The sequence below is a fragment of the Alligator sinensis genome, unplaced genomic scaffold (genome assembly GCF_000455745.1).
Source record: "Alligator sinensis unplaced genomic scaffold, ASM45574v1 scaffold134_1, whole genome shotgun sequence".
NCBI classification, from domain to species: Eukaryota; Metazoa; Chordata; order Crocodylia; family Alligatoridae; genus Alligator; species Alligator sinensis.
The window spans coordinates 2369026-2379576 of NW_005841920.1; the positions used below are offsets into that span (position 1 = coordinate 2369026).

The window sequence follows — 10551 nt, forward strand, 5'->3', positions numbered from 1 at the left end:
GGTCGGGGTCGCTCCCTTCTTCTTCCTCGCCCCGCAGCAGCTGGGACACCCCGCCCCCACCCCTCACGGGGCACCACGACCCTCGCGGTCCTGCGGGCCTTCCCTGTGCGCTGTTTAGGCTGTGCGAAATGGCTCCTTTTTCCTAGGCCACGGATGCTAGTTGCAAGTCAGCAGCTGCCCTAATTGTGCGCCCGCCCCCGTGTAAACACAGGTGCTGGGGCTGGCCAGGGAGGGATCCCGGTGTCTCTCTCCCACTCCTGACTTCTCTCCAAAGCCTGTCCTTAGGCCCTCGGGCCGTGGGACTGGAACCCAAACACCCTGCTGTTGCTTTTTTCACACAGTTTGAATAAGAAGAAATGGTATAAAGAGGGTTGGACGTGGTTTAAAACCTGTCGAGCGCTGGGTCACTCGCCTGCGCTTGTGAGTGCTTTGTGGCTACAAGCCCCTGTACTGCTGGGGTCTGTCCCTGTGGAGCTCTGTTGGCTTCCAGAGGGCTCTGTGCGGGCGCAGACAGCCACAGCCATCTACCCAGACAGCCACATCCAGATGTGTTACTTAATGGTGCACCAAAGGGGGACAAAGGAGGTATCAGTACCTACTGAGCACTGGGGTTGGGGTACAGCCTCTGAATTAGAGCTTCCTAGATCTTAAATGCTGGAGGCTACAAGTGAGGAAGAGTGGAAAAAAGCCCTGGTCATACATAGTTCACTCGCCCTTTTGGCATCCACTCCCTGCCCCTGGGTGACACAGGATACCTATGGTCTGCCGCAGTAAATGGCAGTTCTTATGTTTTTATGAGATTGCTTAGTGCACAGTCATTTGATACAGACCCTTGTTTTCAACCCCATAGTTTCTTGCATGTTGTATTTTTTCAGACATAGATCTTACATATTGTATATATTTTTTTTCTTTTGGTAGATGAAAACGAAGTGGAGAGACCAGAAGAGGAAAAGGCCAGGTGAGTGTGAGAACTGTGAACATGGAAACGTAGATGTACAAAAATGATGTTTGTTTCAAATTCACGCTTAGTTCTTGTGAAATTTCAGCCACTTGAATGTCTAACACTGGTGCATTAGAACTTTTCCTTTGCATAATTTATGCAATCTGCTGACCCTTTTAATTAAACGGTTTTACTGAAAAAAATTGAGACACATGACTGGGCGTTACTGTGAAAGTTCATTTTTACTTGTTAACTGCAGAGATAACACTGTGGAATGGATCAACATATAGAATCATGGGTCTGAAAAGGACATCAGGGTTTATCTGGTCCAGTTCCCTGCACAAATGCAGCAGGTGCTGTGTCTAAACATTCCCAGAAAAATGCTTATTCAGCCTCTTCTTGAAAACTTCCAGTGAAGGAGATTCCAGTTTTCTTGGCGACTTGTTTCATTGCCCATTGTTCTTATAGTTAAGAATCTTTTTCAAAGGTTTAATTTGCCATACTGGAGTTTAAAACCCATTTCTACATTATTGATATTACTTTATTGTTTAGGAGTCCCAGTCATGGGTTAGGACCCTACAATGCCTGGCACTGTAAAAGCATAGAATACAAAGACAGTCTTGCTCCAAGCAGCTTACACCCAGAGCAGTAGGAAAGATAGAGGAAGGTGGGGAAGCACTAGAAAACAGTTAAACAAGGTCAATCATTTTGTTAAGCTGTAGAAATAGTTTATCTTCAGCATGCCATTACCAGCTCATTTGGTAAACATTACAGTAAAGGAGAGTTATAAGATCGGATATGAAGGGCAATGAGATGGTTTTTTGGTTGTGCCCCTGCAAGGCACAAGGAGCATCATGGCAAAAAGTATGAAGGTGCTTGCTTGAAAATCTTAAGAAGTATGTGCCAGAGGTTGACATCATGGACTCATTGGAGATGGGAGTTAGCCTTTCAGTGTTGAATGAGAAATGATAGAGAGGATAGGGTTAGGCTGTAAAGATGAGCCAACATTTTTGAAGAGTTGATGAAAGGGGAGCCAGTAGAGAGAGGTGACCTGATCAAGAGAATGAATTGGGACAGGGGTGTAAAACTCATCTGGTTTTGCTTGCTAGATCAGTGGTTCATGAGTCAGATGAATGGTGTAGGGCAAACCCTGCAAATCAGATCCTGCCATGCTCCTGCGTTCCCTCCCCACGCACATTCTGCATCAGCGTGTGCGGCACCTGCTCTGGCCAGTCTGGGACCACTGCACATTGTGCCCATGTGGAGCTTGTTTAGGATGCACACCAAATGTGGTACCTGCTCCAGTCAATCTGAGACCCACACTGCACCTGGTGCCTTCCCCAGAGCACAGCACAGTTCCTGGATTGGCTACAGCAGGCATCATGTGCAGAACATGTCCTGCATGCAGGGTCAGTCTAGTGCATGCAGCATGTCAGTCAGCACCAGAGCCAGGTCACTACTGGGGCTAAATCTGACCCATACTCACTCCTGAACTACGAAAATTATCAGCATGTTAAATTTGGATATTACTGGGACTAGAGATTATATTTGTTTTACCCGAAGAGAAGACTAAGTATAATCAAGATGTGGGAGGATGAGAGCCTTGAAAAGAATTTTAGCTGCATGGAAAAATAGTGAAGGTGCTATCATAGAGCTATTGTGCAGAAAGAAGCTGCAAGACTTGGGTCCCTGGCATATGTTCATTTAAACATGTGCTGAGACCTGAAAAATTTTGTCCTGGATCCCCCAAACCATGTGTCCTGTCATGCCAGATGTTCAAGATCTGCCATGGAAGGACACATGATTTTTGGGATCTGGGATAAAATTATTCTGATCCTATTGTGCACCCAGGGCCTTTAAGGCCATTCAGCACTGCCTGACATTAGACTTCTCTGGGCTGCATGGCCAACTTTAAATGTCCCAGCATTCAGAAGCCAATGGGTACCCCCATGCTTGCAAATTTAAAGCCAGTTGTGAAGTTTGACATAGGGCTGCATGGTGCAGCTTTAAATGTCCTGTGTCTAAGGAATGGGATAACTGCATGCTATTAAGTTTAAAGTCCTACCATGCAGCCCAGGATTGGGATGCACTGTGCAGCCTTACCATGCCACAAATTCATGTGAAGTACGATATAAACCAGGCCCGGGATGTTCAGTGTTAAATGTGGAACATCTTTGTGGGAAGTAGGCTGCTTTACGGCATTAAATTGTTTGAACATGTGGTTTGTTATGGTATCACTTGATTAACACCTTAATTGTGCAATAAGTGCAGCGTCTGTTTGGGGCCTTAAACATTGCATGGATGTGGGGGTGCAGTGATAGGGTTTCTATTTGAAGATGTGTCTGAGGTTGCAACTCAAAGTAACAGACGTTGTGGTGATGCTATCCACACTGATAGAAAATGAAGGTCAAAGGAAACAGTTGCGTTACTTTGGGCACCTAGTGCTGCAAAAGGAAGGAGAATGCCACACAGTGGATCATTGTAGGAGGCGTATCTACTGAAAATTTGCTAAGAAGGAGCAGCATTTCAGTAGAGAAGCTATAGTGAAGTGCATGAACGGTGTGTGCCCCCAGCGGCTGGTGGGGCATGGCTGTGCCGGCCGCAGCAGCGGGGGCCCAGCAGCAATGAGCGGGGAGCTCTTGCAGACGCCGCTGGCACTGTTGGTGGGGGGAGGGGGGTAGCGAGTGCCAACCATGGGTCAATGACCGCCGGCAGCGGCAGCCAGGGACTGCCGGCGGTGGTGTGGTGACAAGTGACTGCCCGCAGGCGCTGCCAACAGTGTCGGTGGCAGCTTTTTGCAGGGAGTGCACTGCCACGCACAGGGGGTGCACGTACACATTGCCTCTGGTGAAGTGAACTCAGTTTTCCATGTGTGCAGCTGCATTTTCAGTGCAGGTAAATACATGTGCAGTGAGCAAATAAAAGGCATGAGAATGATAAATGCGGTATTAAAAAGTAGTTTAAAAATTAGCCTACAGCTATTCATTTTTATCAGTTTTTGTTTGGTGTTTTTTCTTCATTTGATATTGATTAGCTTGTTCCTAAAGTAAGATTTGACATCTTGTAAAGGTAACTTTCACATTTTAGACCCTCAGTATAATTATCTAGTTTATTAATCTCGCTGCTGTTGATTTTTACTTCCACATACCATCCAGACAAGGAAAACTCTGTCCTTGCCTTTGCAACCTGAGGGCTTTTGTACACATGCTCTGGATTGGGCGCTTTTAATTGGAGCGGCTCAAGAGCCGCTCTAATGAAGTGCCCAGAGTGTCTCGTGTATCAGAGTCCTCATGATTAAAAATGGTGGTGGGAGCGCTTTAGTTAAATCACCCCCACTGCCATTTTTAAGCACAGGGCTGCTGATACATGAGACTCTGGAACCTGTTGGAACACGGGAATTACCATGTTCCAGCAGACTCGATTAATCAAGTAATTGCAGCACGTCGGAGCAGTCTTGCTACTCGTGTATAGGTGCCTAGAAGCCCCAGTCCTGCTCCCATTGGTAGAAAAGCTCTGTTTGACTTCAGTAGGAGCAGGATGCAAACATGATGCTACTTGTAAATCCTCAGTCAGCATCTAGTTAACAGAGTTTGTATCACCTTAGAATACTGTTCAGTTGATATTAGGTAATCACATAGAAATCCCTTAATTGGCAGGTATAGAAAAAACAGCTAAGTGTTTGGTTATGTTTCAAAATGCTGATCATGAATGCTCTTTCACTATTAATGTAAAGACATACATGAGTAACTAGTTTACATTTTCTATTTTAAGTGCTCCAACTCCTTCTGGAAAAGAAGAGGAGACTGCTGAAAACGGTGTAGTGAAAACGGTAATTTTAAATACATATTACTAACAAATTATTGGGCAATCTGTTTTGCTTCACTTGGGATAACAATAACTTAATTGATGAAAAGCTTTAGTTTAGTGACTGATTTTTACACTTTTGTTTACTATATTGTCAATAGCTTACTATTTTTCATCTGTTTACTAATTTTACTTTTGGTTTCATCCAATAAGAATCAGAACCTGCTCTTACCATATTTCTTGCATTATTGGACACTTTCTTCTTTAGCCGCTGCTTTTTTGGGAAAAGGCATATGTTGAAGGCTAGAAACATAGTAATTTAGGAACTGCAGAACTTAAAAGCCTGACTTCTACAATATATGCATGTAGGGCACCTAATCGTATCAGAATTGCCTGGATTGCCAAATTACTTTCTATAATCTTTCCCAGAACACTCTTAATAATACTAAAAGCATGACTGTGTATTTTTATGAAAGTTCCACAGATTCATTTTTGGAGAGACTTTATCTTTTAAAATGGGTCTTAACGATACCTAATTAGTGTTTAAAAATGTTCTGTGATTGTAAGGTGAAAAATATAATGTAAGCACTAAAAGCTTTGTGGCTGTTTCTCACTGTAAGTAGGTGGTATTCTTAATATTTTTTTGGATACAGAGAAGTAACTAGCTACTATTTTAAATTGGAGCATTAATGCTGACATTCAGTATTTAATTTCTGATGCTTTCTGCCTCCCGCCCTTCCAGTCCATCTTCAAGCAATTAGGCATTTTACATCTGTATCTTTTTTACAGAAGACAGTATAAACATGTCATTTTACATTTAAGAAAATAAGGTGCAAAATAGAAGAATAAGAATTTTCTACATAAAGTTCCCGCAGCAACCCCAAAAGTGTGCATAATGTTATAACTACTAGACTAACAGAAATAGAAAAGGCTAACTTATTTATGGACTGTTGATAATACTCAATCCATTAAGTTATTCAACATGTAATATTCATGTGGCAAAAGACAGAAAATTTTACTTTATTTAATAAAATGTTAGGCTTGCTGAAAAATGTATCTAAATGTTGTTTGGACCAGTCTTTTATTTATTTATATGTGTATATAGTATATAATTTCTGCATGCACGTGTGTGTATATGTATGTATATATGTATATGTATGTATATATCACTCTGTTTAATTTGTCATGGATATATAATTAAAATGCTGAGAACATGGTCTTGCTTACCTTTGTTCTTCCCATAATAAGGAGGTGATAGTAGAGATGAAGTATTATGAAATGAGTAGAGGGGAAAAGATCTTGAGTAGTCGAAACCAATTTTTTTCTCTTTTCCTCTCATGAAATTTTACAAAACCAGTTGATATTCACGATGCCTACCTTGGATTGACCCTGTACATCCAAATGTTAGCAAGCATTGCTGTCTCAGTAGCTGAGCTTGCCTTTTTATTTAGGGCCCTTTGATGTAAAGGGATACATGCCATCTTGAAGCAAACAAGTGTTACATTAATTTAATCTGTATTTGTTTTTTCATCAGAGATATTGACATTAATATCTGGGTCAAAGGTAAATATCTTAGCAAATATTTAATTGCACCTGTTCTTTAAGCAACATCTATTCTTATTGCAGAAGGTAACAGTGGCTGAGGATGACAGTGATAGTGACAGCGATGATGATGAGGATGATGTTCAGGTTACCATAGGAGATATTAAAACAGGAGCTCCCCAATATAGGTAAGTTATTTTTGGATGTTGAGGGAAACATTTAAGGTCTCAGAATATTAATTTACACCTTATAGGAAGTATGTAATTTGAAATAAGCAACTTTTAATTTATTCTTAGTGTGCTTCTATTTAGCTGTTTAGCCGTTCCACCTAGTTACATTTTAAATGTGAATGATTTATCAAATTGATCTGAAAATAGATGCAGGAAAGAACCATCACTGGATTACATTTTCAGTTTCAGTTTTTGAACAGACAGTTGCGCTGTAGCAACATGTGGAAGCTAAGAGTTTTAATTTAAATGAAAATGTTATAATTTTTATAATTGAATTACAAAGTGTTTTTAGATTCGTGTTTATATTATGATGACACTTCCTTTCGAGACTGTAAAGCATTAGGTGCAAAGAAGATTTGTCATGTTTTTCTTTCCTCAGCCTGGTTTCCATTGGACAAGTTTCATAGTAAAAAGTTAATAGTTGGCATTCTTATAGACATTCTCAGAGAGATCTAATGAACTGATCAAATTAACTGTCTGTGGGCATAGTCCCTCGAGGTCAGGGTTCAAGCATGTTATTGTGCTGTGAAAAAGAGTTTGTATTATTGCTCTTTGTCCTGTATTTTTTCTTCAACTCAGAAACAGGACTTAATCTTCATTTTCTGTTAACAGCAACTTTCAAGTTCATTTAAAATTATGGAGTATTACTTTCCAAGTGAGTTATGTGTTTGTGGAAAGCATTCTGAAGCAAAAGGTCCACTATAGGGTTGCATTCAGCAATCTGAATGCATTTATGCTCAGAAAGAATAGACCTAGAAGGATTTAATGTCATATTGCTGCTTGGCATAACAAGCCTGGGATATGTACATTATTATAGTCTTAACTACAGATCTGTTACATACTGGGTGTGTCTACATGTGTGCTTTACTGTAGAGTTGACTGAAATCAGTGTTTCTCAACCTGTGGGTTGCAACCCAAAAGTGGGTTGCAAGAATATTTCAAAGGGTCGTGAGCAAGTGTCAGAAAAATGCATGAAAGCACAGGTTTCCCCTTGCAGGCTGGCAGTGTTCCAGCCTGCAAGGGGCTGCTTGGGGCATGGCCAGTATGCAGCCAGGCAGGGTCATCGGAGGAACCCCAGCAGTTGGATGCAGGTAAGTGTGTGTTGAGCAGGGGTTGGAAGGCCAGGGCTTAGGGACTGTTGAGGCGAGGAGTGTGGGGCAGGGGGGGGTGTAGGCACCTGCCAGAACTGGGGGAAGGTGGCTGGGTGCTGAGGCTACAGGTGGGCCAGGGGGAGGCACCTGCCCCTTCAGTGGGGTAAGGGGCAGGGGGAAGCTGCATGGCTGGGCTGGCGACACCAGGGCTGGTGCCCATGCTTATGGGGGCAGGATGGCCAGGAGACACTGTTCAGGGGGCAGGAGGGGCTGTGATCAGGCTGTCTGGCACAACACAAGCCCTAGCCCAGGGCAGGTGTGCCACAGGCCTCCCCTTCTCCCTCCAGCCTGTACCGGGCCAGACTCGTTCCACTGCCGCCTGCATGAGCCAGAACCACTGCACTCCTGCCTGAGTGGGATGGGGGCAGCTGGGGGCCCCCTGTGATAGGGCTGGGGTGGCAGGGGGCTGTGGCTTGGGAGTGAGGGGCCCCGGCATGGCCGGGGGTGGCTGGATCCTGGTACAGAAAAGGTTGAGAACCACTGGGCTAATTCACTCTGCAGTAAAGCATCACTGTACACATGTGCTAGTATTAGAGCGCAGTGAATTAATTAACTCTGCTATAAGATAGTATTGTCCTTACTGCAGAGTAATTAAGTGCAATGAAACACACGTTTAGATGGTGACTGGGGCTGGCTAGAGCATGCTAAAGTGAGAGGGCTGTCTGCTGCCTAGTACTTTCAGTACTCTCATGCCCCAGCCAGCCCCTCTGCCACCTACCGCCACTGCCCGGATCTTGGAGCTGACTCGCTGAACCTGCTGCCAGCCTGGGGATGCTCTGCCTCAGCTCAGAGTGTTGCTGTCTTGGGCATATATGTAGCATGGGAAGTCAGAAGAAAACTATACTGCCATTTTAGTTTTGTATTATTGTTGTGCAAATTAGTTTTATCTAGAGACAGAACTAGAATTGCAAGGAAGTTTTACTGTGAATTGTACCCTTCCTGTCACTTAGCATGACTGTTAGTTACCCCCATCATGTGTATGACCAAACACTATACCTGTACTGGTGAGACACATTTTGCACACATTCATATGGAACTTTGTTCTAAATGATGGCACTAATTCTGGACTTTTCAAGTGATGGCTTTCTGCACACACCATGTGGGCCAACTGTAAGACTCAACGGCAGCACCAAGGACCAGATAAGAGAGTTCTGTAGGTCAAATCTGGCCTACAGGCCATATCTCCGACACCCCCAATGTAAAGCATTCTCGTACCCTAATCCCAGGAGATCCTTTGTATCTCTAAATAAGCCATTTAATTTTTAATTATTCTTCTGGTCTAATCCATTCTTTGGACTCTCATGACCATTACATTTTGACTCGGGAAGAGTGACTGAGATGCACATCACAACTAGTCGTTAGTTGGAAAAGTTACTGAGCATAGAGAGGTATACCTTCGTATTCCCAGGATGAGCTGCTTACTTGTACAGTGCCACCCATTTGGAGAGCTAGAGTTTTGGAATGGCAGTCAGGCTTGGGTCTATTTCTTGCTTCTGGCTATACGGAACTCTCATTTTTGAGAATTTTCTCTACCTAACTAAGTTTTGCTAATTTCTTAAAGCTATGGAACAGCACCTGTGAATCTCAACATTAAGACAGGAGGGCGAGTTTATGGATCTTCTGGTAAGAAAATTTATGCATTACGTTAATGGAAACTGTAACAAATGCAGTAATCTCTCTTGGTGGCATGTGTTCTGTGCTTTTAGTTACAGATTTCTTGTATTAAGTTTAATGGAATTAAGACATGTTAGTGAATTAGAAAAATATAAGATATTTAGGACTCTTAAGCCTGTCTGTTTTATTGATTCCATCATTAGGTTCAGAATTAGGGTGATTTAGATTATAATGTCTAGTTGTATTATGTGTTATTTATTAGTAGAATTTAAGGTAAATATACTTTACAGTAGAATGTCACTGTAAAAACTAAGTTGGTTTATACTGCTATATAGGTACCCAAAGGAATAAGTTGTACTATTTTGGGTAACCTTGTGTTAATGTTTCTTTCTCAGCCCTCCAAAAAACTTTTTCCATCAGCAGTAAGTGAGGTATCATTACTTAACATAGTATAAATTAACAAGATTCATACATAACAAGGGTCTGATGATGTTTTACTATTGTCCTCTTTTACCAAATGGCAAACTTAGTTAGAAAACTGTTGGGAGAAGAGACCTGCCTCATGCATGCCTATAAAGTAATTGTATATCTGCTTTTAATCATGAAAAAGTTACATGGCAGAAATAAGTCTATTAGAGCTTGAGGTCCAGAGTGCTGGGTCACTCTCAGCTCTGGGGGCAGAGAAACAGACCAAGACTGATCTTCGTTTTAACAATAGCAACTTTGAATTATTGATTGTAAGAAATGAATTATTGGTGCATTTGCATAAAGTTATTCCATTTCATAATAAAAAATACTATTTATATCTGAGCTTTGGGTCAAGTTTTAAAAGGACTATGGGAGGTTCAAGTGTAGCGTAAAGGTTTGGTGTCATTTTAGGGAGACGGCAGGGCACAAGGTAGACACATGTGGAAGCCATATTGGCCATATGTGGGAAATGTATGACTCAGTTACAAGTCTACTAAAGGTGCACCAATACGTTGGTCTGATATCGGATTGGCATCGATATAAAGAAAATTTTCTGTATTTAAAATCGGCCTGATGCGGCCAATAATTTGTCCGATAAATGCCCGTGGGTGCACGCAGCCACAGCGCAGTGCATAGGCAGTGAGGAGCACAGCCAGTAGTGTGGAGACTTGCGTACAGCTGGTAAGTCTGGTATGGTGGAGGGGGAAGGGGCATGGGGGAGCAGATCAAGGCCCTCACCATTAAGAGATGGTGTGGGGTTGGGGTTGGGGCTGGGGCAGAGGCTGCCCAACACAAGGCGGGG

At 42.6% G+C, this 10551-nt stretch overlaps 1 protein-coding gene across 1 annotated transcript in view; it reads left to right on the plus strand.

Moving 5' to 3' along the window:
- The window catches only part of FIP1L1 (factor interacting with PAPOLA and CPSF1), an 82232-nt gene that overhangs the window by 3476 nt on the left and 68205 nt on the right, over positions 1–10551 (plus strand). The window contains exons 2-6 of the mRNA XM_025198345.1: positions 573–585; positions 919–958; positions 4712–4769; positions 6371–6474; positions 9229–9290. Of these exons, the coding sequence (XP_025054130.1) occupies positions 573–585; positions 919–958; positions 4712–4769; positions 6371–6474; positions 9229–9290 (277 nt within the window). The remainder of the gene's footprint in view (positions 1–572; positions 586–918; positions 959–4711; positions 4770–6370; positions 6475–9228; positions 9291–10551) is intronic.